The 27,830-nt window shown below is 44.8% G+C and overlaps 2 protein-coding genes across 3 annotated transcripts in view; one reads left to right on the top strand and one right to left on the bottom strand.

Moving 5' to 3' along the window:
* Positions 1-2,264: 2,264 nt before the first annotated feature.
* On the bottom strand, positions 2,265-14,065 carry VPS26B (VPS26 retromer complex component B). Its single transcript, XM_087875837.1, has 6 exons — positions 13,712-14,065; positions 9,540-9,696; positions 8,758-8,922; positions 7,974-8,149; positions 6,495-6,637; positions 2,265-4,544 (listed from the first exon to the last, which is right to left on the bottom strand). The coding sequence occupies exons 1-6, from the start codon at positions 13,932-13,934 to the stop codon at positions 4,398-4,400; spliced, it is 1,011 nt and encodes a 336-aa protein (XP_087731963.1). The 5' UTR covers positions 13,935-14,065; the 3' UTR covers positions 2,265-4,397.
* A 974-nt stretch (positions 14,066-15,039) lies between these two features.
* NCAPD3 (non-SMC condensin II complex subunit D3) overlaps positions 15,040-27,830 on the top strand; it is a 63,607-nt gene continuing 50,816 nt past the window's right edge. For both annotated transcript variants that reach the window (XM_087875670.1, XM_087875669.1), the window contains exons 1-5: positions 15,040-15,231; positions 20,409-20,563; positions 22,369-22,531; positions 24,560-24,732; positions 26,312-26,482. In XM_087875670.1, coding sequence (XP_087731796.1) covers positions 15,153-15,231; positions 20,409-20,563; positions 22,369-22,531; positions 24,560-24,732; positions 26,312-26,482 — 741 coding nt within the window. In that variant the 5' untranslated portion in view covers positions 15,040-15,152. The remainder of the gene's footprint in view (positions 15,232-20,408; positions 20,564-22,368; positions 22,532-24,559; positions 24,733-26,311; positions 26,483-27,830) is intronic.

Raw genomic sequence — 27,830 nt, 5'->3', positions numbered from 1 at the left:
AGTCATATTGTGGATTGGCTTGATGTCGGCTCATTGTGAACTTGGACACTGTGATTTAAACATGGTTTAGCCCCCTTTCTCTTGGTCAACAAGCCACCTTTAAACCAAACTGGCTTATAACAACAATGCCTATTGAATGAAGTTTCAACAGTTTGGACAATATTTTTTCTCTTGAATATAAAAATGAGCAGCTTCAATCATTCTGAAAATGTTCCAAGTTCAAAATAGTGTCCTATACCCAGTTGAAGAAAGATTTGAGGTACTTTCCCACATTGGTCTGCAGGCAAAGGGGCGCCCCAGAGCACCCCAATTTCTCATGTTTCTGCCCAACGGAGTCCCTTTTCTGGCCAAGAGGAAAGAACCCCACTTTAGAAACCCATGGAAATTTTCCACGGTGAAATTGCCACTTCTGAAATCTGGACAGGGTGCGACCCACAAACTTTAGATGCCAACATCCATGAGGACTAGAAACCTGACTTTATTGCAGAACAAAAAGTGAGACGGTATATTTCCATGTTTTCGCAGACACTTCTGTGAAAGGTGATCAGGAATAAGATTGGTCCAGAATTCTTAAAACCGTTAGCTACTTACCTTTCAGTTATTCATTCAATTTATATTCAGATGGCATACTACAAGTAGTTTATAAATAGTATAGCGAGTAGAACCGTAGTTTCCCTTTTCTAGAGGAAGACGTTCACAATTCTAATTCTCATCCCGTATGGCAGAATCGGGCAACTAATTTAGACACCATTATTTTAAAAACAAAAGGCAACTGAGATGCTAAGTCAGTTTATCAGTAGCCTTAATATATATAGTTCTTTTTTTTTTTCCCCTTTCCCCAAATTGGTGGGGAAAACTGCACCTTTGTTGCTGAACTCTGGTGATGCAAACACCAGGATCGGAAGCCTCACGAAGTCCTCGCACAATCCACTCCAATTTAAGGGCACATATAATGTAAAATTAAAAAAAAAAATTGAAAATAAAATACGAGGGGAATCCTAAAAGTGCTGAAGTCCAAAAATGGACCAAGACAGTACTGACCATGCTGCTAAATGAGTGAACGTGGATTGATTTCACACACTCTTCAGAACATTTGCAAAAAATAACCCATGATTTCAATCCACCTTTAGGCCAAAAAGTGCTTAATTATCACACAATGGAGCCAGGGAATAAGAAATCAAACATGACTGGCCACAACTGTCCTTAATTTGTCTGAAATGGCATAGGGCCGTGATGGCGAACCTATGGCACGAGTGCCACAGATGGCACACGGAGCCATGTTGCCTGGCACGCCAGCTCAGCTCTGGTGCGTGCCAGACAGCTGATTTTCGGGCCTTCTGGGCCCACCAGAAGTAGGGAAACAGGCTGTTTCCTGCCTCTGGAGGGCCTGGGGGGGTGAAAGCCCGTTTTTCTTTCTCACCTGGCTCCAGATCCTCTCTATGCATCTGGGGAGGGCAAACAACAGCCTTCCCCATCCCTCTTTAGGAGTTTTTGGAGGCTGGGGACAGCAAAAAAGTCACTTCCTGTCCAACTGGAAATTGGGAAACGGGCCTTTTCTGGCCTCCGGAGGGCTTCCGAGGGGGTGGGGAAGGCTGTTTTCACCCTCCCCAGATGTATAGAGGGGATCTGGAGCCAGGTGAGAAAGAAAAACGGGCCTACTGGGCCATCGCATGCCAGGAGCGGGGGATGGGGGTCGTGTGCGCATGCGCAGGGTGGGGCGCATAGAATTATGGGGTGTGGGCACGCACCTCCCCCGCTTCCCGGCACGCGATGGCAAAAAGGTTAGCCATCACTGGCATAGGGTTTCCTGCTTGAGCAGGGGATTGGATTAGAAGACCTCCAAAATTCCTTTATTCTCTTCTGTTATTATTAATTCCTTTTGAAAGGAACGGGGGAAAAAACCCAAGAAAATTCAGCTTGCACTATATTTAAGATGCACTCAGCTCATTCCATACCCTGACTAGGGTGGCTCAGTCACTGAGCTTGTCGATCAGAAAGGTCGGCAGTTTGGCGGTTCGAATCCCTAGTATAGGTCTCCTGCGTGAGCAGAGGGTCAGACTAGATGACCTCTAAGGTCCCTTCCAACTCTTGTTACTGTTATCTTCAGCTAAAGTTGAAAATTTGGTTTCTCTGCATGGAAAGGTGGAAAATCTCTTCTGCAGGCGACTGGACGTCCATTTTTCTAGCCTGAATGAGCTCAGGAAGCAAAGCAAAAGTAGGAAGCAGACGGAGAGCGGTCACAGGTGTGGCAACATCGCTAAGTTAGGTGGGCTGGTGGCTCATTGTTCACAGAAGACATTTGTGTCCGTGATCCGCTCTTTTTGGCTCTCTTCCTCCGAAAGATGATTTTCTGCAGAACAGCTGTACGGTTCCCAGCAGAGACACACGCTGTCCCAGCAGGAAACAAATCCAGAACAGTGTCATCAGGCAGAGATGCAACAGAGAAACTCCTCTGAGAGGAGGGTAGGCGGTTCCTTCCATTTTTCTCACCGCACACTTTACGAATCCCAAGAGTGGGAAGCAACAGAATTCTTGGGAATCCGGAGAAAGGAAGTAAATTTGACTGGGCTTAAAAACAGGGGTGGGGAAGGATGGCCCTTTTGTGACTTGTGGACTTCAACTCCCAGAATTCCATGCTGGCTCAGGAATTCTGGGAGTGTTCTGCCCCAGCTACGGACCCCAAAGAACGCAGCACACACAAAGTCTGTACAGACCTTAGTTTACTAAATTAAATCAGTCTTTTTTCAAACAAAGGCTGTTAATTAACTTTTTTAACAGCCTACAAGAATCCAAAGAATAAATAATCGTAATCTTACTAGAGTTGGCAGAAAGCCCAGAAGCAATTTGCAAAGAAGTAAGATCCAGACGTGAAGGAGTGTGAATGAAGTTGTTCCCTGCAAATTGCTTCAGTCGGCATTCTTCCTTAAGTAGGCTAAGGGAGTGGCCAATTAGCCCCAAGCTTTGCTCTCGAGGAGACCTCCTCCTGAGGAGCCACTCCTGACTTTTGGCAGCTCTGCGCGCCCGTGCATCAAGAAGAGGCTCCTTGTCTTTGTCCTCTTCACTTAAGGGAGCTTCTGAAGGCCCTGGCTGAATCCCCGCTTCTGGCACCACATCTTCTCCAGCCTCCTCATTGTCCGACTCGAGTGCCAGCTGCACAGGCTGCTGGCGCAGCACCACACCAGCCTCCTCGCTGTCGGAATCAGCTACTAGCTCCACAGGCCGCTGACGGGCCACAACAGGGAGTTGAAGTCCACAAGTCATAAAAGGACCATCGTTTCTCCCACCTCTGGCTTAAAAAGGATAATTTTTGACAGAAGCCAGGACAGGGTGTTTTTAAGTCGTCACCATTTAAGCGAAAACTGTTTGGCTTTTCCTGCTTTGCTCCCTTTCTCTCTCGGCAAAAATCAGCCTGGGAGAAGCTGGTAGGAAGAACTGTTTTCACCCGATACTTTGCTCACAAACCTGAAAAATGTTAAGACAATGTGTGTCAGAACTAACCACCAGAAAAAAATGGCTCCAAGGAGGTTTCCCGCCGTCTCCCTGAATGATTCAGGCATTTCCATCTCTTTCTTTTCAGACGGAGTGGTTTGTCCATCACGATGCTCAATCCTCAAAATTTTTTGTCCCCCGTTTACGAGGTGCTTTCGGAACAGAGACTCATGCAGAAACATAACGCTAATCCTCTCTAAAGGTTAAGTCCTTTTTCCCCTCCAAGGGATAAAACTTCTAGCGATAAAAATCCTTAGGAGCAAAGTGTGTTTTACCTTCTTCCAGAAACCAAAATACAAAGAAACTTCTCGGCATCCGGTACAAACCGCCATGATGCCGGGCACAACATGATGTGCCCAATGTGCAAAGGCCAGGAATTAACGAAGCGGCTTCATTTGGATGACAAAACATTAAGAACGGGTGCTGCTTTGTACACACAGACACACACCCTGTGATTGCCTGCGCATCTCAGCCATCCAAAGTCTGGGAAACATTTTGACCCGTGGTATATTCACAGACGATTGTTAAATATGTGGTTGAACCTCTCTGGCAGGAGCCATGTTCCAACAGAGAGGAAAAAAAATGGGACACTCTTGAAATCAAAATATTCTTCCCCAGTCCTCTTCCAACACAACATCCAAAACTCCCATCTGTCCTGGCCCTTTAGCTTATCCACAAATACTGAACGTAGAGAGAAACGGCTGTATTCGCTCTCTTTTTTTTTTTGTGCGCCAACCCCTTTCCACGGTCCTGTTAAGCTGCTAGTCCTCAAGATAAAAGACGAAACACACACACGCACACACACACAGAGAGATAGACAACCTGACAGATAATTTTGCGTTTGCAAGTTTCTGGCGGAAGAGCCCTTGATGCTTCTTCCCCTCCTTCCACGGTTCCTTCGAGGGCCCTCACTGCCGCCCGTTGTTCTCTGAAGCCTGGCTGGCGGTCCTGCTCTCCGTCTGGGACGAGGTGCCTTCGAAGCGCTGGGCGGCGATGGCTGCCTGGTGGGACATGCTTTTCCTCACGATGTCTCCTTTGCGCCACAACACCACCTCCTGCATCCCATAGGAAAAGAAGACAAGGACAACGTCAAACTGGTGACTCCCAGGGGGAGGGCCTTCTCTGTGAGGGCTCCAACCCTTTGGAATGAACTGCCCCCGGAGATACGGAATATCCCTGATCTCCGTGCTTTCCGCCGTGCCCTCAAGACCCTGATGTTCCAACAGGCGGGGCTAAACATACGAACATGCGAATGATTTTTTAAATGTTATCTAATTCTGGGTTTTATTTAATTGACCAAACTAAGTAATAATTTTAATTAGCAATTTTATGATGTTTGTGTGTCTATATATTTCTTGACTGTACACCGCCTTGAGTCCTACGGGAGAAAGGCGGTATAGAAATATAATTAATAAATAAATAAATAAATAAATAAATAAATAAATAAATAAATAAATAAATAAATAAATAAATAAATAAATGTGCTGCCCCAAGCTAATCCAGAAGAGGAAACTTAGGGGCCCCAACGGATGCTCAGGACTACATCTCTCATCGTTCTGGACCCCGGATGTTCTGAAAAAGTCTGGGCAGGGGCAGCAATGTGCACCAGAGGCCTTGCTGTGCATTAAACAGGGATACGCTAGAGAGCAAATGCATGGATACCCTTAAATGCCAGCAGGAAACCAATTCCGTAAGAAGGCTTAAAGCCATTTTTAAGATTGAGTATAAGAAGAGAAAGAGGGATGCGGTGGCTCAGTGGCTAAGACGCTGAGCTTGTCGATCGAAAGGTCGGCAGTTCGGCGGTTCGAATCCCTAGTGCCGCGTAACGGGGTGAGCTCCCGTTCCTTGTCCCAGCTTCTGCCAACCTAGCAGTTCGAAAGCACGTAAAAAATGCAAGTAGAAAAATAGGGACCACCTTTGGTGGGAAGGTAACAACGTTCCGTGCGCCTATGGCGTTGAGTCATGCTGGCCACATGACCACGGAGACGTCATCGGACAGCGCTGGCTCTTTGGCTTTGAAACGGAGATGAGCACCACCCCCTAGAGTCGGGAACGACTAGCACATATGTGCGAGGGGAACCTTTACCTTCATAAGAAGAGAATCTGGCCAGTCTGATTGTGCTGGACTATAAATGTAGTCCTCATTTAACAATCATTCACTTATCAACTGTTCAAAGGTACAACAGATCCTCCACCCCAAAGGTACTTATGACTCAGATCCAGAGTTATGATGATGACATGAATCCCCCCAGATACAAGACCTTGATAACCTACAATCTGGAACGAGCTCCCCCAGGAGATACGGAGGATTCCGGATCTGCGCACCTTCCGTCGCGCGCTCAAGACTTTCTTATTTCATCAAGCTGGCCTGGCCTAAATCTTTTCCCCCTTTTAAATGTAAATTTTAATTTGTTTTTAAATTATTGGGTATTTTAAATTCGTCTCAGCCAAATTATTTAATTCGTTTTTATTCTATTTTAAATTTTTATATTTATGTGTTTTTTTCTGTGGCTGTTCACCGCCCTGAGTCCTTCGGGAGTAGGGCGGTATATAAATCCAATAAAAAACAGAACAAAAAAAACTGCTCACATTTATGGCTGGTTGCTGTGTTTTGTGGTCACGCAATTTATGTTTTTTTTCCCCAGAAAACAAGATTTTTGGCCCAGTTTAGGGCAATAAACGCCCGTAGGATTGCATTGACCCGTTTAACGACTGTGGCTTTTGCTCAACCGGCACAAAAAAGGTCATAAAATCATGTGAATCAGGGTGCTCGAGTGACTGTCGTCATAACGTAGGATGGGGACTCTAGGTTCCATTACGACTGGCCGGCTGGGGAATTCTGGGAGTTGAAGTCCGCTCAAGCTTCAAGTTGCTCAGGTGGAGAAACACGGCTCTTAGGGCCATGGCAGGGGGTGGGGGTGGGGTGGGATAAGGGTTTGGGGAACTCCCTGCCTCAGGATTTGACTCCTGTCCCAAACCCCCTCCAGATAATTCGGTTTTCTCACCTGCTGTTTAAAATAACGTCGCTCCTCCTCATCAATTAGCACCAGGTTGAGGTAATAGCGCACCGAGAACTTCTTATTGATGTCTCTCATGGTGGGAGTCAGTTCATAGCCAGCCAGGAAGAGCCGAATTGGGATGGACTCTCCTGCAAAGGAAGGGAGTGGCAGTTAGCCGACCGAGTATTATTATTAGGCCTTTATCCTTCTTTGATATATTTGAGGGGTCCTTGGGGCTTTCTGGGTTTTGTTTTCTTGCAGACGTTTTATTACCAAACTAGGTAACAAAATCAGTGCTAGGAGAGAGTGGGGATTTGCTCTCTGTTTATAAACCCCCACTCACTCGTAGCACTGATGATGTTACCTAATTTGGTAATGAAGTGTCTGCAAAAAAACAACCAAGCTCAGAGAGCAGCAAGAATTTTACAAATATTCTCCTTTATATAATTTACACATACATACATACATACACACTCACACACAGAGGGAGAGAAAACGCTGGTCTATGATTGAATAAAAATACACAAACACACACACAACCAGTTATTTTTATTATTTAATTTTAGTATTCATTATGTAGATGATATTATATAATGATATACAATATATATATATATATATATATATATATATATATATATATATATATATATATATATATATATATATATATATATATATATATATATATATATATATATATATATATATATATATAAAATTTATATCTCCAGGCGGTGCACATCTCTAATATCCCTACCTCCTATAATCCTGGAGTATGCCATAAACAAGACATTAGAATGGTGTTGTGGCCTGCCAGTGGCCAGCAGAGCTGGCAACAAATTCGGACAGTGAGGAGGTTGGGGAGGAACATGGGCCAGTCCTGGAATCTGGGGAAGGCTCTGATGAGGGCTCTGCGTCGGAGGCAGAGAGGGGGCCAGGGCCGATGCCAGTTATCAGCTGCCTTTGGAGTCAGTCATCAGTGAGACAGACGAACAGCTGGAGCCTGTTCCCAGTGTGCGCATGCACAGAGTTTTCAGACGAAGGGAACCGCTAAAGAACAAGGGTCGACTTGGGAGTAAAGCCACAGGTTGACAATGAATGGCCCCTCCCAGAGGAAATAAAAGAGGAGCGAAAGGGGAGGGGAGTTTGCAGGAGACAATTAATTCGCTTAATTGGTTCGTGACTCCTTGCCAAGTTTTGAAGATATCGGCCTGGCAGCTTCCCAAGCCAGATAAGGTCTGTGACTGTAAATTCTCCCTTGAAAGACTTTGTTGGATGTGAATGAGAAGAATTCACAGTAACTTAATAAAAAGGGCTTTTGTGTCGGGACAAGGAATCTGCTTTGTGGTTTGGGGAAGCCTAGGTCAGAATAGATGGAGAGAAGTGAGGAAAAGGTAGATGGCTTTCTCTGTCCCACCACTGGCCACAAGGCCCTTGAAAGCCCCCTTCCCTTCTGCCATGGAGATGGTTCTTCCACCTCACCTCTCACAGGGGCTCCGTCCATGATCTCATATTTAGCAATGGTGTCATTTTCATGGTAGACGTTGGGCCCCGTGCCAGTGGTTTCCCTCTTGATGATGTCAATCTCCATGTGTTTGATCTTGATCCGGACGAGAAGGAAGTAGATCTTCCCGACAATCACGTCTTTTAAGTGGTACCTGGAAGAGATGGTATAGAATAGCTCAGCAGGGAATGAGGCTGGTGGATCAGAATAATCTGTTCTCTTCACAGATCCTTAATTTAATCTATAGCTGTGGAGCTGCTTCGTCCTTTCCTGCAGGGACTCAAGGTTGGAAGTTCTCTTCCAACATTTCTCCTTCACAACAGCTGTAAAAGGGACACTAAAACAGGGTAGATAAAAATAGATTGATTTTTAAAAATAAATAAATTAAAAAATGGATTTTTAAAAATTTAAATTGGATTTCTGCACTGTGAATGTTTACGTTATGTTCAATTAAACCATGGCAACATCTAATGTTTGTGTAGTATTATTTTAAGCAGACTGTGTTTTTCTATTGTTGTGACTTAGATGAAGTTCAGAGCACATTTTATGACCAATTCATGCAAAACTCCATGTAATCCCAAGGGGTTCACATACTTTTTCTTGCAACTGTATCATGTCACCCCTGGTCGTCCTTTTCGTTAAACTAGACATACCCAGTTCCTGCAAACGTTCTTCACATGTTCCTTGGCTGCATCACTCGCCACAAGACTCGCATATCACCCGCCACAAGACTATTAAGAAGTGCACCATAAGCCAACTTACTTGGATTTATTGTACTCAAACTCAATATGTAGGCAATCTTCAATCCCCACCTCCATCTTAATGGAGGAGTTGAGCTCCGGATACGTGCTAAGGGTATGTACCACAATGTCCATCTCTTTCACCACATCATTCAATCTGCGGCTCACAGTGGCTCTGAGGAAGTACCTGCAAAAGGGGAAAAGGTGGATTAAGATGCTTCTAACCAGGTGTCAACTCGCAAAGCATCCCTGGCCTGCTCTCAAGTTGCCATAGGCCAGGGGGGATGGGAAACTGGCAAAACTGCACAGCAGCCAAAAACGGATGCACATTCCATGCTTATCTCCCTCAAGGCTGTATCCCAGGGATACCTATAGCAGCCGAAGGGGAGCTGCTCTGTTGGCCAATGTGATTGATGACACACCCGGGGGGGGGGGGGAGGGGGAAAACAGGGTCATAATTGGAGCGTAAATTACGTAGTGTCAGAGCTGGCTTCACTTGGGAACGTTCAGACATGAAGCTCCTAATAAATAACTGGATTTCTTTTGAAGCTTGGCTCAAGACTCATGATTTAATTAGGGAAGAGGTCTTCAAACTTGGCAGCTTTAAGACTTGTGGACTTCAACTCCCAGAATTCTCCAGCCAGCATACATTCTGGGAGTTGAAGTCCACAAGTCTTAAAGCTGCCAAGTTTGAGGACCCCTGAATTAGGGCATCCGTTGAAACCCTGATGCCAGGTTTATCTCCTGGGGAAAAAAACAGAAAAGACTTGGCTAGAGAAACCCACTCGTGGGAATTGAACTCACCTGAGCTTCACATTCTGCCCAGTGTAGGATTCATATGGTTTCTCCACATGGGTGAATTCAAAGTCAAAAGTTTGTGATTGGGTGAATTCACCAGGACGGGCCAAATCTTTTACCAGAGACACAAATTCATGATGGTTTCCTCGGTCGTAGTATAATTCTAGGGAAGGATATACTCTCAATTAAAAAGGATACTTCCATGTTAAAACAAAATTAAAATAGCAACATCAATAGCACTTAAAGACTCATATACCACTTCATAGTGCTTTACAGCCTTCTCTAAGCAGTTTAGAGTCAGCCTATTGCAGGGGTGGGCTTCAAAAATTTTAGCAAGGGGTTCTCTGCCCGGTTGTTCGGTGGGCGTGGCCATGACGGGCGTGGCCTAGTTGGTCTCCTGCACCACGGGAGGGCGTTTTTGCCCTCCCCAGGCTCTGGAGGCTTTCCTCGAGCCTCCAGGAAGGCGAAAATGGCCTTCCCAGGCTCCGGAGGTCGGAAACGTTTCCAAACTTCCATAGGCCCGTTTTTCGCCCTTGCCAAGCCTCCGCACACACCCTACACTTACCTGCATCCAAAACGGGCTGTGTGGGGACTCCTGGGAGGGGCGGGGCCAGCCAGGAGTGGGATTTGGAGGTTCTCCGACCTGCACAGAATCTTAGCTAGAGGTTCTCCCGAACCCCTGCGAAACCCCCAGCAGCCCACCCTTGGCCTATTGCCCCCAATAATCTGGGTCTTCATTTTACCGACCTCGGAAGGATGGAAGGCTGAGTCAACCTTGAGCTGGTGAGAATCGAACTCCTGGCAGTGGGCAGAGTTATCTCTGCAATATTGCATTCTAACTCATTACGCCACCACGCCTCTGATGCCACCCTGATGTATCACCGTGATATCTGACCCCTTTGAGAAACAACGTGGGGTGGGGGGAGAAAAAACCCAAAATATTTTGGAGAAAACTTTCTACTAAGTTATTCTGCTGTGCTGATGTTATTTTTCCCTCCCAGGTTTAATTTTGGCCAACACGACACAGAACAGTTACTAGTGCAAGGAAAGGACAACTACAAACTAGGTCAGGCAAATGGATTCAGTTCTGAGCTATTATGTAGAAATGGCCTCTCCTGAGCCACATACACACACACAAAAAAAGCAGGCATTTTGAGTTAAGCCATCGCCAACGGTTTTCTCTGGGAATCCAGAATGCTGCGTGAATAATTGAACGAAAGTCGAATGCAACTGAGCAGTCGTTATCTTAAATTACGCAGCATTTTAATAAAGCAAGCTTTACGTAAAAAGGTTGCTCGCCCATTTCCATCAAGCCTGGCGCAGTTCATTGATCTGAGCAGCTCCGAGTTGTTGGCTACTGTTTTTTACAAAAAGAATTACTACTGTTCCATCTATCTTGATCAACCAGAAATAGTAACCACTTTTTTTTTTTTTTGCAAAAAGTTTTTTTTTAAAAAAAATTTCAAACACACAAATTACATCTTTTCGGAACAGAGCTTTGATTCGGTCATCAATTTGTTCCAATTTTTTGTCATCTTTAACAAAATTTTATATATTTTATTTTGCCATAACACTTATTTCTTAATCTTAAATCACATATCTCAACTAATACCATCTTAGAAAAAGTTTACTCATATTTACTTAATCAAAACAATTACGCTTCTATTAACCCACCTTAATTCTTAATTCAATTAATACCTCATAATCAGGGTGGATAAAAATCAATGATTTTTTTAGAAAAATCAAAAAAATCAGATTTTTTTGATTTAAATCGGATTTTTTATTTAAATCAGAATTTTTTGATTTTTATTGAATTCATAAATCTATCGTAAGATAGTTTTCTATTTAAGATACATAAATAATTTAGTTTATTCAGCATGAAATGGAGCTTAGTTATGTAGCACAAGGCTGTATATTCTGCAACACTGGGACTATCGGTGAGTCAACAGTGGGTCAAAGGAGTAGCAGAGATGACAGTTGCTCTTTAAAAATTATGATTTAAATCGAGTTGATTTAAATCAAGTCTTTTTACTAGTGATTTAAATCGACTTGATTTAAATCAAATCCACCCTGCTGACAGTTATTTACTGTTGCCCAGTTAAAATGCTGTGATATTCTATCAGGGAAGAGTGAAACAGAATCAAATCTGGTGCATGCAAGTTCTCCCCGATTAAAAATAACAACAACAAAGAAAATTTACTGGGAAAAAAGTTCAGCAAATTTGCACTCGGAGTATGCGTGACATTCAAAATTGCCAGTTGGCATTTTCAAGATAATTAATAGGTCCTCAGGGTAAGCTCTCAGATCCGAGATAAAAATAAATAAATATGTGTGGCCACAGCGCTGAGCTTTGAAAATGGATACAGGATGTTATCATTCCACGAATATAAAATAAGAAGTATCACCCCCAAAGTGTTATTTATTTATTTTTCACATTTTTCAACCATCCGTCTCCTTTAGGGATGAGTTTAGAAAGTTTCCGGTCTTATGAAATTTGAACGATATAATTCAACGAAGTCTAAAATTAACGTGACGGGGAAAACGGTGGCTTAGCCTAAAGTGTTATCTCAAAAAGCAACATCCATTTGTGAGATGACATTAAGATAACCACGAATCATAAAAACTCCTCCTGCAGCTAAATTTCAATAGAAAATTCAATTACAGCTTTCAAGGAAAGGTCAGCGGTAAGCTAACCATAAAAGAAATAGTTTTTCTTTAAAACCAAGCCACCTCTACATCCTAACAAAAATTAAAGACTATCATCATAAAAACACTGAAATCTGAAAACTCATCCACTCCTTAAAAGTTCAATTTAGACCTGAAGCAAGCCTAATCTAATCCAATAAAAAAGCATTTATTTTACCTAAATTAGTCAAAAAGCGATCGTCACTCTAATAGGATTATTGCCAGTGACCATAAAAACTCATCTTAAAGCTAATCCAATTCCCATGCCAAATTGAAGCAGTCTACAAAGACGCCAAACTCTAAACCTGACTTGATTTTGGTAGGGATGTCCAACATCGGCAACTTTAAGACCAATGCCCAGAATTCCCTAGCCAGGCATAGCTAGCTAGGGAATTCTGGGAGTTGAAGTTCACAACTCTTAAAAGTTGCCAAGGTTGATACCCCAGCAAAATATTTTTTGCTGCAAAGCAATTCAGAAAGTTACCCTTTCTGTAGTGAGAATAAAAAACTGCCAATCATCATAAAAATACACCCCAAACCTCAAACTCTGTTTAAATTTTATCCCAAACACCAAAGATATTTTCCATCCTCAGAGTTACCTACTCTTCTCTGACTGTCAAAACTTTTACCATGTTTCAGTGATGTCCTTTGATGGTATGCCAGAAGACACCAAAAGCTGGCTTCAGAAGTATCATCCAGGTTCTTTTACAGGTAGTCCTCATTTAGTGGCCACAATTGAAACCGACAACTTGGTCGTTAAGCAAAGCGATAGTTAAGCAAAACGGCAACTGTGCTTACAACCTGACTTCAGCTTTGGCTTGTTCTGAAGACCTTGCTTTACCCTTTGCAGTAAAGTTACCTTTTCATCACTCTCATAACAATGATTGGTCACTAAACAAGTCAGGTGCTAAACGGGCACTCCTTGTAATTGCACTTGGCTTAAGGGACTACTGAAATAAAGCATTGTGAATGCAGTTTCTGCTTATCACAGGTACCTGGAAGGTGAAGGTAAAGTTAAAGGTTCCCCTCGCACATATGTGCTAGTCGTTCCCGACTCTAGGGGGCAGTGCTCATCTCCATTTCAAAGCCGAAGAGCCAGCGCTGCCCGAAGACATCTCCATGGTCATGTGGCCAGCATGACTAAATGCCAAAGGCGCACAGAACGCTGTTCCCTTCTCACCAAAGGTGGTCCCTATTTTTCTACTTGCATTTTTTACGTGCTTTCGAACTGCTAGGTTGGCAGAAGCTGGGACAAGTCACGGGAGCTCATCCTATTACGCGGCACTAGGGATTTGAACCGCTGAACTACCGACCTTTCGATCGACAAGCTCAGCGTCTTAGCCACTGAGCCACCGTGTCCCTTGGGGCAAAGAGAACCAGGATTAATTCCCTTCCTACTGTCAGGTCAACTAGCCAGAGTGGGTCAGATTCTGGAACCAGGATGAATTCCCTTCCCACTGTCACACCAACTAGCCAGCATTAGCCCATCTTACCAATTTGCCCAATGAATTCCACCTTGATGCCCTGGTGTTCCAGGCGTTTGTTGGGGTGCTTCAGGGTTAAGATGACCCTCCCGGATACCGTTTCGCCGTCATAAAAGAGGAAATATTTCTCCTTCTTGCCTTCCTCCGTCTTATGTTCCGCCCGGCGCCTGCTCTCGGCATCGCTCAGGACCAGTTCCAATTCGGCGCTTTGTCCAAAGCCAAAGAAGCTCATCTCGGGGGTCGGGAGAGGGGGTGGCGGGGCGGAGGACACCACCCCTACCAAGAACTCCAACAGGACCCCAGCCCAAGCCAGGGAAAGCAGGCCCTACCTAAAAGATGCTCAAGGCTGGGAAGATGCTAGAAGCAACCTGGCCTTTGCTGGACCACTCTGCTGGACCACTCTGGCTCAAGGCAGAGATGGGGATGCAGGAGCCAAAGGGGATGCTGACTGGCTGGGGATGCAGGTGATGAAGCTTTTTAAGGCCGGGAAAGGCTCAAGGCCAGAAGGGACCCCCGCTTGCCTCTTGAGACCAAGGAAGACCCGGACATAAGGGAGCCTAAAGTGGGGGAGAAGGGGGACCCCGAGATGCAGAGCCCAGCTGCAAAGGAGAGCCAAGGCAAGGCAGGTGGGCGTGCAAGGAGAAGGCGCAGCTTGCAAGCAGAGTTAAAAGATGCAAAGCCCGGGAGGAGGGGGGGGTTCTCCCAGGGAAAAGCATGCAAGGAAGGGCATGCAAAGGAAGCAGCCGGGAGGAAGCAGGAGACAGGGCTTTCCCCCCACTTAATATTATTATTATTATTATTATTATTATTATTATTATTATTATTATTATTATTATTGTTATTGCTGGCCTTCCAAAGACCATGCAAAGAAGGGGATGCTTTGCACGGCGGAGAAGGGGAAAGGGTGGGGGTGGGGGGGTTGCACGGGGGCGTCGCTCTTTGCGGCGGCGGTTGCAAGGAAGGCCGCAAAGCAGCGGGGTCAAAATTGCAAGTGCGGCGCCTCGTCCGAGCAGCCGGTCCCGGCTTTCCTTCCAAGCGTTGACAGCAGCCCGTCGATGCGGCAGCCGCCCGCCGCTTCCTCCTCCTCCTCCTCCTCTTCTTCCTCCTCCTCCGCTTGCAAGGCAGCGCCGGCTTGCAAAGCTTGCAAGAAGAGCTCGCGCCGCGTCCCGGACCTGGGAATCGGGCACCGCGCATGCGCCAGCCCCGGTAAAAAAAAAAAAAAGGGAGGGGGGGAAAAGGGAAAGCGGGAGGCGGTTCTTCGAGGACGGCGCATGCGGGCTTCCCCTCGGGCCTCGCCTGCTTGGGAACGCCCCTTCTTGCCCTCTTTCTTTGGCGCGCAGGCGCGGCGCGCGGGGCGTCTTTCCCCCCCCCCACCCCAGGCCGGCGGGGATTGGCTGACGGGCGGCGAGAGCGGCGATTGGTCGGTTTGAAGGCGGCGGCGGCGGCGGGGATGGATCCGCGCGCGATGGCGGCGAGGGATCGCTTGGAGGGCGCGGTGGATCGCTGGGGATTCCGGGACGTCGAGCGAGGTGAGCGGTGGGGAGGAGGGGGGAAGAATTGGAGCTTCTGGGGTTGGGGATTGGGGGGGGGGCCGTGGGAAAAATGACTTCCAATGATCGGGAGGTTAACCCGGCTGGTACTTTGCTCTTCCTTGGATGGGGGACCACCAGGAGATCACAGGGTGGAAAAGAGCTGGTGGATTCTGGACCCAGATTCTTAGCCCTGGGATGGGGGACCACCAGGAGATCACAGGGAGGGAAGGAGCATGTCACTTCTGGACTCAGGTTCTTAGCCCTGGGATGGGGGACCACCAGGAGATCACAGGGAGGAAAGGAGCATGTCACTTCTGGACTTAGGTTCTTAGCCCTGGGATGGGGGACCACCAGGAGATCACAGGGAGGGAAGGAGCAAGTCACTTCTGGACTCAGGTTCTTAGCCCTGGGATGGGGGACCACCAGGAGATCACAGGGAGGGAAGGAGCATGTCACTTCTGGACTTAGGTTCTTAGCCCTGGGATGGGGGACCACCAGGAGATCACAGGGAGGGAAGGAGCATGTCACTTCTGGGCTCAGGTTCTTAGCCCTGGGATGGGGGACCACCAGGAGATCACAGGGAGGGAAGGAGCATGTCACTTCTGGGCTCAGGTTCTTAGCCCTGGGATGGGGGACCACCAGGAGATCACAGGGAGGGAAGGAGCATGTCACTTCTGGGCTCAGATTCTTAGCCCTGGGATGGGGGACCACCAGGAGATCACAGGGTGGAAAAGAGCATGTCACTTCTGGGCTCAGGTTCTTAGCCCTGGGATGGGAGACCACCAGGAGACCACAGGGAGGGAAGGAGCCTGCGGATTCTGGACACAGATTCTTAGCCCTGGGATGGGGGACCACCAGGAGATCACAGGGTGGAAAAGAGTTTGTGGATTCTGGACCCAGATTCTTAGCCCTAGGATGGGGGACCACCAGGAGATCACAGGGTGGAAAAGAGTTTGTGGATTCTGGACCCAGATTCTTAGCCCTAGGATGGGGGACCACCAGGAAATCACAGAGTGGAAAAGAACTTGTGGATTCTAGACCCAGATTCTTAGCCCTGGGATGGGGGACCACCAGGAGATCACAGGGAGGAAAGGAGCATGTCACTTCTGGACTTAGGTTCTTAGCCCTGGGATGGGAGACCACCAGGAGATCACAGGGAGGGAAGGAGCATGTCACTTCTGGACTTAGGTTCTTAGCCCTGGGATGGGGGACCACCAGGAGATCACAGGGAGGGAAGGAGCATGTCACTTCTGGGCTCAGGTTCTTAGCCCTGGGATGGGGGACCACCAGGAGATCACAGGGTGGAAAAGAGCATGTCACTTCTGGGCTCAGGTTCTTAGCCCTGGGATGGGAGACCACCAGGAGACCACAGGGAGGGAAGGAGCCTGCGGATTCTGGACACAGATTCTTAGCCCTGGGATGGGGGACCACCAGGAGATCACAGGGTGGAAAAGAGCATGTCACTTCTGGGCTCAGGTTCTTAGCCCTGGGATGGGAGACCACCAGGAGATCACAGGGAGGGAAGGAGCATGTCACTTCTGGACTCAGGTTCTTAGCCCTGGTTAAGTAGCCCTGGTCTACTCTACTCTACTCTACTCTACTCTTCATTCCAATATTCTATTCTATTCTATTCTATTCTATTCTACTCTACTCTACTCTACTCTACTCTACTCTACTCTACTCTACTCTACTCTACTCTACTCTACTCTACTCTTCATTTCAATATTCTCTTCCCTTCCCTTCTATTCTATTATCATAGAATCAACTCATTTGTTGCATGTTGCTTGAAAACACCAACAGGTACTCCTTGACTTATAATCGCTTGCAACAGTTTGAAGTTACAACGGACCTCCCTAGAGTTCCTTGTGACCCATTCCGATGGCCCATCCCACCCGTGGGGCACATGATTGCATTTTGGGTGCTTGGCAACTGGACTGTTTTTGTGGTGTCCTGGAGTCATGTGACTACAATTTATAATTATTAAATTTTTTTTGCTGGAGTTTGATTCCATTTTTTTTTTTTTTTTGGCAAAAAAAAATATCCATTGATATTTGCAAAAAAGCTCATATAATTGCAATCATGGGGCGATCCACTTAATGATTGGCATGACCTAAAACTGTAAGGTAAAGGTAAAAGTTCCCCTCGCACATATATGCTAGTCGTTCCCGACTCTAGGGGGGCGGTGCTCATCCCCGTTTCAAAGCTGAACAGCCAACGCTGTCCAAAGACGTCTCCATGGTCATGTGGCCAGTATGACTAAACACCAAAGGCGCACAGAACGCTGTTCCCTTCCCACCAAAGGTGGTCCCTATTTTTCTACTTGCATTTTTTACGTGCTTTCAAACTGCTAGGTTGGCAGAAGCTGGGACAAGTCACAGGAGCTCATCCCGTTACGCAGCACTAGGGATTCGAACCGCTGAACTGCCAACCTTTCGATCGACAATGAAAATAAGACCCTGCCTTATATTTTTTTGAACCCTGAAATAAGCGCTTGGCCTTATTGCCATGCTTTCAAAAGCCCGATTGGGCTTATTATCAGGGGATGTCTTATTTTGGGGGAAACAGGGTGTATAAATATATATATACATATATATTTATATATATATATATATATATATATATGTAGGTCTTTGGTTATTTGGGTTTTCTCCCGCATAAAATTGGAGGTTTCTTGGCGACGTTTCGACGAAGTCTCATTCGTCATCTTCAGGCTGGTGTTCTCGGCTTCGTGCTTCCAGGAGCAATATATATATAGTATAGATCTATTTCAAGCTTTTTAGCTTTCATCAGCTAGTCATACCCTACCTAACATGCAGGAAGCCCAAGTTCGAATCCGAGTAAGGGTATGGCTAGCTGATGAAAGCTAAAAGGCTTGAAATAGATCTATACTAGTCTCCCTTTATTTCTTTATCAGCAAAATATAAATTTGATATAAAATGGTTTGTCGTGAAGGGCTCCTGGATTGGAGCTGAAAAGCAAAAGGGAGCAGAATGCCCCCTCCCACATGTTGTGATAGACCAGGTGTCTCGATATATATATATATATATGGTAAAAAAATCATTGATAATTTCCGAAAACCTCATAATTCATACTTCATTCAGTAAGACTAACTCGTGTATATGTTTGTGTGTATGTATATACACACACACATATCTATATCTATATCTATTTATCTATCCATCCATCCATCCTTCTTGTGCCATATCCGGACGTTGGCAATCATATTGGCTACCCTACATATATCAACAGCCGTACGAAAAAGTGCTGTTGAATTTTGTCCAAACCAGTCCCTTAGATTTTGAAGCCATGTACACACACAAACACGAGTTAGTCTTACTGAACAACGCATGAATTATGAGGTTCTCTGAAATTACCAATTATTTTTTACGCCTGGAGCAAAAGCATGACAGATTTGGGAAATTTAAATTCTATTTGGCGTTTTTTAAAATCCTCATGACTGATCCACACCTTAAAATGATGGAGAAAGCTAAGTTACCATTGCCTCCTGTTATCTATTTCATGCCTTGCAATCTTCTGCTTGGTTGATTGAATCGTATCTTAAAAGAGGAGGATTATTTTTCTTGGTGCTGGCAGTTTATAACTAGAGACCTGTTTCAATATTTATCCTGGAATTGCAAAAAGCGGCTATACGAGCATTAGTTTTAATAAGACATTCTAATTTATGCTTCAGCCTTTTTTCTCCTTGCAATTCCATAGACGTTTAAAAAGATAATGACATAGAAAAGGGTGGTAATTTTTTTCCCCTGAATTGCTAGTGAGTCACAAATTTAATCTCACTTAGAGGAGAGGGGATTGTTTTTTTGCTTTGTTTTGTTTTTAAAAACAAGAGTTACTACGTATTATTTTAAAAATTTATACAACCCTCTTCTAATTATCACTAAGCAGATTATAGTATAGCTACCAAAGCAAAATGCAAGCAGCAAAGGAAAAAAGAAAATGTGTAAACAATTAAATCCTCTCTAGACATCACGGGCCAAATGTGTTGGAAGAAAGAAAGGCTCAGCTGTAGGGTTGTATCTTGGGTTCAAAAAAAAGGAAAGGTAGTGAGTATTTTATTTTTATTTATTTTATTTTGTTCTGTATTCTATTCTGGTCTAGTCTAGTCCATTCCACTCCACTCCATTCATTGTTCTGTTCTGTTCTGTTCTGTTCTGTTCTGTTCTATTCTATTCTATTCTGTTCTGTTCTATTCTATCCCATCCCATCCCATCCCATCCCATCCCATCCCATCCCATCCCATCCCATCCTACTCCATTCATAGTTCTATTCTATTCCATTCCACTCCACTCCATTCCTTGTCCTGTCCTGTCCTTATTATTATTCTCATTCTATCCTATCCTATTCTTATTCTATGCTATCCTATCCTATCTTATGCTATGCTATGCTATGCTATCCTATTCTATTCTTATTCTATGCTATCCCGTCCCGTCCCATCCCATCCCATTCCATTCATAGTCTTATTCCATTCCATTCCATTCCATTCTATTCTATTCTATTCCACTCCAATCCAATCCAATCCACTCCTATCCAATCCACTCCATTCCGAGTCCTGTCCTGTCCTATGCTATCCTATTCTTATCCTATCCTATCCCATCCTATTCTTATTCTATGCTATCCTATCCCATCCCATCCCATTCCATTCATAGTCTTATTCTATTCTATTCAATTCCATTCCATTCCACTCCACTCCACTCCACTCCTAGTCCTATCGTATTCATATTCTATGCTATGCTATCCTATCCCATTCCATCCCATTCATAGTCTTATTCCATTCCATTCCATATTCTATTCTATTCTATTCTATTCTATTCTATTCTATTCCATTCCATTCCATTCCATTCCATTCCATTCCATTCCTTATTCTATTCTATTCTGTTCTATTCTATTCTATTCTATTCTATTCTATTCTATTCTATTCTATTCTATTTCACTCCACCCACTCCATTCCACTCCATTCCATTCCATTCATTATCTGATCCTATCCTATCCCATCCATCGGCCGCCCATCTCACTCTCAGTTAAAACCATAAACACTGTACAGAAAACATTAAACAGCACCGTCCTTTTGTACCTCTGCAGTCATTTCATTTTACTATTGTTGGGAGCCAACACCCTTGCTCTATTTTAAATATTTACATATTTCCTCTTTTCAGCCTGGGTTGACATCGTGTGGGAACTGGACTTCACCGAGACGGAGCCTTTGGATTCCCGGACCGAGGGCTTGATAACCGATGACGGCGTGGAAACTTTTGTTCAGCTTTACAAGGCGCTGTATCCATTTAGTGCCGATGACCACGAGACCACGGAAGTAAGGAACAGTTCTACTCCTCTAGCATCCACTCCCCTGCAGCCCGCCACGTCCCTCACCTTGTTTAATTTAATTTAATTTAATTTAATTTAATTTAATTTAATTTAATTTAATTTAATTTAATTTAATTTAATTTAATTTAATTTAATTTAATTTATATGTCGCCCCTCTCCAAAGACTCAGGAGTCACAGGGACCAGCTGTCCCATTAAAGTGAATGGGACTGTCTCAGGGATGAAATGTAAAATCTGTTACTACCGGTTCTGTGGGCGTGGCTTGGTGGGGGGGGGTAATGTGACTGGGTGGGCATGGCCAACTTTTTTTTTTTAACTTTTCAAAGCATTTTTTTCTAATGCTTTGAAAAGCTTCTCTGCCGATCAGGCAACTCAGCTGGGATCGTCAGAGAGTTTTCAAAGCATTTTTTTTTTTTACCATCTCTTCGGCTAAGAGGTTGCAGAAAAAAATGCTTTGAAAAGCCTCTGATGATCCCAGCTGAGCCGCGCGATCATCAGAGGCTTTTTTTTTTTTTTTTACTTTTAAAAGCATTTTTTCGTCGGAAGAGGTTGTAGAGAAAATGCTTTTAAAAGTTTTAAAAAAAAAGCCTCTGATGATCACGCGGCTCAGCTGGGCATGGGGGGGGGCAGGGATTTTTGCTACCGGTTCTCCAAACCACCCACCTCCATCGCTACCGGATTGGGCGATCCGGTCCGAACCGGGAGCATTTCACCCCTGGACTGTCGGTGAGTCAATAGCGGGTCAGAGGAGGAGCCACTGTGGGACAGTGATGACAGTTGCTTTTTTTTTTTTTTTTTTGACATGTTTTTAGGCATCTTTTATTTTTATTTTTTTTAATAATTTTTATTAAATTTTTAATACGAACAAACTTACAAACAACAACAAAACAAACAAACGAAAATCGATCTTTACATCTTCTTTTCAACATTTTCCCATCAGTAATCTATATTTATACATTTTCTCTTTCTTGCCTTAATCTCTCTTATACATATATTCCTAGTATATCATTTATCCACAATTACACGGGAAGAAACCCGAAATATTAACTATACACATATATATATATATATATATATATATATATATATATATATATATATATATATATATATGCATATTCTTTCTAGCCAGGTTTTACCTACGTAAACTAAGTTGTTCTACAGCCCTGGTTCTGTGAAATCTCATTCACAAGTTTCTGGACCTGTGAATGAGATTTCACAGAACCAGGGCTGTAGAACAACTTAGTTTACGTAGGTAAAACCTGGCTAGAAAGAATATGCACATAAAAGCCTACGAAAAAGAAAAAGACACACACACACACACATATATATATATTCTTAATCTAAGTATTTTATTTACATTTAACCTAAACAGGTACCTAGTTTCCTTTCCACAATTTATATCTTCCCATTTGTTTCCATATTTCTCCACCTAATTTAACTATTGTTTAGTTTTCTTTCCCCCCCACTTTTTTTCTTTTTCCCCTTTCTCCTCCAACCATTTATGCCATTTCTCCCAAACTAAATAATAATCTGTTTCATCTTTTTCTTGTATCTCCTTTGTGAGCTTATCCATTTCCGCACATTCCATAATTTTTCTAATCACCTTGTCTTCTGATGACAGCTGCTCTTTAAATTTTTTTGATTTCGATCGAGTTGATTTAAATCAAGCCTTTTTACTAGTGGTTTAAATCGTGATTTAAATCGACTTGATTTCAGTCAAATCCACCCTGCTGACACCAAAAATGACTTGATGTGAGCCTGCTATCAGCTTGTTCTCTTTTCATTTCAGAGCATCTGGCCTCTTTTGGTGGAAAACAACATCTCCCCTAACACCATGGTTGCTGTGTTGCATCATTTTGTCCAAGAGGCCCAGAACAGAAAGGCCAACACACAACGACGCCTTTTTGCCCTCCACGCGGCTGGATTGTATTTTTTATTAGTTGAAATTCCTGGTAGGTCTGTGAACTGCTTGTGTTGTGCTTTGACCCGTGTTTGGCATGGACATGTGCATTGAAACGTAGCTCCATCGATGGTCGCAGTAACTCTGTCTGTGACGATTAGGTATGAACTTCAAGCAATCAACCAAGGGAGCTCATCCAGTAATGGAGTTTCTCCTCACTTTCTTCCGGACTGTCCTCAGGACCCATAAACCTGATTTAGACCAGGGATTTTCAATCTGATTTAGGTTTAGACCAACATTTCTCAATCTTAGCAACTTGAAGATGTGTAGACTTCAATTCCCAGAATTTACTCAGCCCGCATGGCTGGCTGGGGAATTCTGGGAATTGAAGTCCACGCATCTTCAAGATGCTGAGGGTGACAAACTTTAGACTTTAGACACATGTGGAGTGCGTGTTGTGGCCCGCCAGTGGAGTTGGTGGCAGACTCAGACAGTAAGGAGGTTGGGGAAGAACATGGGCCAGTCCTGGAGTCTGGGGAAGGCTCTGACAAGTGCTCTGCATCAAAGGCAGAGAGGGAGCCAGGGCCATCTGATAGTTGTCAGCTGCCTTGGAAGTCGGACATCAGTGAGGCAGAAGAAGAGCTGGAGCCTATTCCCAATGTGCACATGCGCAGAGCTGCCAAGAGAAGGGAACAGCTAAGGAACAAGGGCCGACTCAGGAGTAAAGCCACATGAATGGCCCCTCCCAGAGGGAATAAAAGAGGAGTGAAAGGGGAGTGAGGTTTGCAGGAGACAATTAGTTCACCTAATTGGTTCGTGACTCCTTGCCAAGTTTTGAAGATATCGGCCTGGCAGCTCTCCAAGCCAGATAAGGTCTGTGACTGTAAATTCTCCCTTGAAAGACTTTGCTGGATGTGAATGAGAAGAATTCACAGTAACTTAATAAAAAGGGGTTTTTGTTGGGACAAGGAGTCTGCTTCATTTTCTTGGGAAGCCTAGTGTGTAGAACAGCGTAGTAAAAGTGTAGTGTGTAGAACAGTGTGTAGGCCAGTCTTAGAAAAGCAAAATCTGACTAGCAACATGTGAACTTTGTAAAGCTTCCTTAAAGTCATCCATTCATTAGGATCAGAAGTGAAGAACAATGTCAGTCCCGTAAGGCAGAGAGACCGTAGCAAAAATAACAGTGGTGTTGTAACACCATCACACCAAGCGAAAGTTGTATTCAAATTCTCATCAAACTGCGGCAAATCATCTTGTCTCATCCTAACTTACCAAACAATCTTTGTGGGAAATAAAAGGTATGGAAGAAAGAGATTTGGGGAGGGAGAGGAGATGGAAAGATAAGAAATCAAATAGAGGTATCTAGTGTTGTGGCCCGTTGGCAGCCAGCAGAGCTGGCAGCTGAGTCGGACAGTGAGGAGGTTGGGGAGGAGCTTGGGCCAGTCCTGGGGGGTAGGGAAAGCTCAGACGAGGACTCTGCATCAGAGGCAGACAGGGAGATAGACAGCAGTGAGGCAGAGGAACAGCTGGAGCCCGTTCCCAGTATGCGCATGTGCAGAGCTGTCAGAAGACAAGAACAACTCAGAAAGCAGGGTCGACTCGGGGGGGGGTAAAGCCACACCTTGGAGGTGATTTCGCCCCTCCCATAGGAAATAAAAGAGGAGCAAACGGGGAGTGGGCTTTTGCAGGAAACAATTCGTTCATTCCGTGACTCTGAGAGACTCTGTGCCAAGTTTGGCCTTTTCTTGCGGTTGGAAACAAGTTACGTGGCAGCTTGCCAAACGAGATAAGGTTTGTTGAGAAATATTCCTTGGAAAAACTGGACAAACCTTGCTGACTGAATGAAGGTAATTCACAGTCGTGTAAATAAAAGAGGTTTTGCCGGGATCAATTCCTGCCTCCTTTTTTGTTAAGGGAGGCTAGATCAGAACATCTGGGTTGTTAGGGAGGTAGCTGCAAGAAGGTTTCAAAACACCTGATAATATCATGTTATCAATTATGTTTTTGGTGCTCCGTTAGCTGCAGGTGGTGTGGTATAAAACTATGTTATCGTTCACATGCAAACGGTCTTTTTTGGCAGGCAGCATAGCCAACCAGATCTTACACCCAGTGATGTTCGAGAAATGTCTTCAAACCTTGTCTAAGTGTTGGCCAGAGGAGTTGGATTTGCCCAGAAAAAGGAAAAAAAACCAAACCAAAAGCTTGATGGGCGAGAGAAAGAAAGGGAAGCCGGCAAGAAATGAAAACATTCCGGTAAATAATAATAATAATCGTACATCTTAAGAAGGTACTTGGTTGATCCCTAGGACGCTGGCAGCAACCCATATCAACCATTAGCACCAGTCAATGGTATTTGTGATGCATTTCTGAATGTTCAGTTGACTGAGTTTCATGTTTAATGAATAATAATAATAATAATAATAATAATAATAATAATAATAATAAGCACTTGGTCCACAACACACCTGACATAACAATAGTTGAAAAGAAAAAAATATGGTTCATTGACATTGCAATACCTGGTGATGCACGGATTGAAGATAAGCAGCAAGAAAAAAATCACAAAGTACCGGGACTTGCAAATTGAAGTTGAGCGACTGTGGAAAAAGAAATCGTGTGTTGTCCTGATTGTAATTGGAGCCCTTGGAGCAATACCCAAAGGGCTACCCCGCTATTTAGAAATTCTAAATTTGCCGAACTTGAACATTTTGACTCTACAAAAAACCACCTTACTCGGAACAGCTTACATCCTCCGACGATACCTTAACAGTTCCTAGGTCCTTGGTTAGGACTCGAGCTGCTGAGCTATTAACCAGCCTCAAAGGCTGTGAATCTCACTAAAGATTAACCAATAATAATAACAACAACAACAACAACAATTTAATAATAATAACATTTTAATATTCCTTATCAAAAGCATTCTATTTTGTCTGCTTTTCCCGCTGCTTAGTTGATTCGTCCTTTTGGTGTTTTCTGGTGTTCAGTAGAGCAGTTGAAGGCCAGGCCTTCTAGATCAGGGGTGTCAAGCTCCATTTTGTTGAGGGCCGCATCAGGGTTGTGTTGGCCCTGGGGGGGAGTGGGCGTGGCCAGGGTGGGCATGGCCAGCTCGACGTCACTCGTGGTGGGGGCACCTGTGGTGGCCAAGTGCTAAGGCAGAACTTCCTTCAGACCCTCCCTCATTCTCATTATAATCCCTTCCTTCCTTCCTTCCTTCCTTCCTTCCTTCCTTCCTTCCTTCCTTCCTTATTTCCTTTGTTTCCTTCCTTTGTTTCCTTCCTTTGTTTCCTTCCTTTTCTTTTCCTCTTCATTCTTCTTTCTTCCCCTCTTTCCTTGTTTTTCCTTCCTTGCTCTCTTCCCATCTTCCCTCCTTTGTCTTTCCTCTTTCCCTTTCTCCTTTCCTGTCCCTTCTTGCATGCTCAAATGCAAAAGGGGAAAACATTTCTCCTTTTGTTTTTAGTTTGGTTTGCTAGCCCTCTGCCAGAGAACAGAGCTCTGTTTTTGCCGGCAGAGCCGCCTCTGGCCGGGCCTTTGCCGTCTCCAGGGTGGCCCCGTGGGCCGGATCTGGCACCCCAGGCTTTGAGTTTGACACCCCTGTTCTAAATCAATCATCCCCAATTTTTGGGGCACAAGGGACCAGTTTGGCAGAAAACAATTTTTTCACAGATTGGGGGTGTGGGGTTTTGCGCAGTACCAAGATCTCACGTACGCACAGATGACATTTTGCTTGCTTGCTTGCACGGCTCTGTTCCTAACAGGCTGTGGACTGGTACCAGGAAAGTGCAATTTCCGAATCTTGCTTAACCAATCCATCGTCTTTTTCTTGCCATTCTAGATGGAAGACATCTTTGAAGAGGAAGACATTCAAGAAGAGAACGTTTACTTTTCCGCCAGGGAGCTGCTCGAAATTCGCGAGGCCCTCTTCCTCCTGCTGCAAAACCTCCTGAGGCTTTTTTCCAAGATTTCCCTGAAAGAGAGGCCCCAGTGCGTGCAGACCTGTATTCAGGTGACTGCGATCTCTTCGCTAAAGTGGCAGGATGCCCCCTATATGCTAGGGTGGCTGGTCCCCGACTTACGACCAAAATTGGGAACAGGATTTCCATTGCTGAGCAAGGGGGTTGTTAAGGGTAGACCTGATTTTAAGACTTCGCTCTCAGGGTTCTGACCCGATACTCTAATTAAATCATGAGCCTCGAGCCAAGCTTCAAAAGAAATCCAGTTATTTATTAGGAGCTTCATGTCAGCACGTTCCAAGTGAAGTCAACTCTGACCTCTGTTCCCCCCACCCCACCCCCAAGGTGTGTCATCAGTCACATTCTCCAACGAAGAAGCAATTTCGCAGGTTGTAGAGATCACTCCCCTCCAGCCATTGTGGGTTACTGCGGAGACGGCCTTTACAGAGATATGGCTGGAATGTGCTTTTGTTTTGACTGCTGTGCTGCAGCTGCAGAGTTCGTTCTCCCATCCCGTTTGCCTATGGCAACTCGAGAGCAGGCCAGGGATGCTTTGCGAGTTGATACTCCTTTGCCACGCTTGTTAAGCAAATCACTGCGTTGTTATGTGAATTGAGAGGTTGTTAAGCGAACCTGGCTTCCCCCGTTGACTTTGCTTGGGACTGGGAAGGACATAAAAGTGGTAATCACCTGACCCCGTTGTAAATACCTGTTGCCAAGCACCTGAATTTTGATCACATGACGGCAGGGAGTCCATCATGGCCGTAAGTGCAAGAACTGGTTGCAAGACAATTTTCCCGTTGTTAACTTCAAATGGTCACTAAACGAATGACAGTAAGTCAAAGATTACCTGTAATCAGATCAGTGTTTTTTTTAACACACTTGGCAACTGCAAGATGTCTGGACTTCAACTCCCAGAATTCCCCAGCTTTATCATCCTATAGTATTTGTCAGGATAAGGGACCGTCAGTATGACAATTTCCCTCTTCTGTTTGACAATAGAAATTAAATCATCATCTTTTAATGACCCCACAATCCCTTGCGGGGTGGAGTCTGGGCAACTGAATGGAGACGAGTATTTACTGGCCAGATGCCTTTCCTGTCGCCAATGCGGAGTTTTGTTCAGCAGATATATTCTCATATGTGCCCAGGGAGAGAAATATCTGCCTCTACCTAGGATCAAACTCACAGCCTCCTGATTGTGAGGTGAGGGCTCCACCTCTAGGCCACCGCACCACTCTACATGGGGCTGTAATGCTCTCTACATGGGGCTCCCCTTGAAGAGCACTCGGAGGCTCCAACTGGTCCAGAATGCGGCCGCGCGGGTGGTTATGGGTGCAACCCGTTGCGCCCACGTGACACCCCTCCTGCGCGAGCTGCACTGGCTCCCAGTGGTCTTCC

Source organism: Pantherophis guttatus, chromosome 9, assembly GCF_059756535.1.
Source record: "Pantherophis guttatus breed Tessera chromosome 9, ASM5975653v1, whole genome shotgun sequence".
Lineage (NCBI taxonomy): Eukaryota > Metazoa > Chordata > Lepidosauria > Squamata > Colubridae > Pantherophis > Pantherophis guttatus.
Note: the sequence above shows the minus strand (reverse complement) of the source record. Positions and strands in the feature narration are given on the sequence as shown.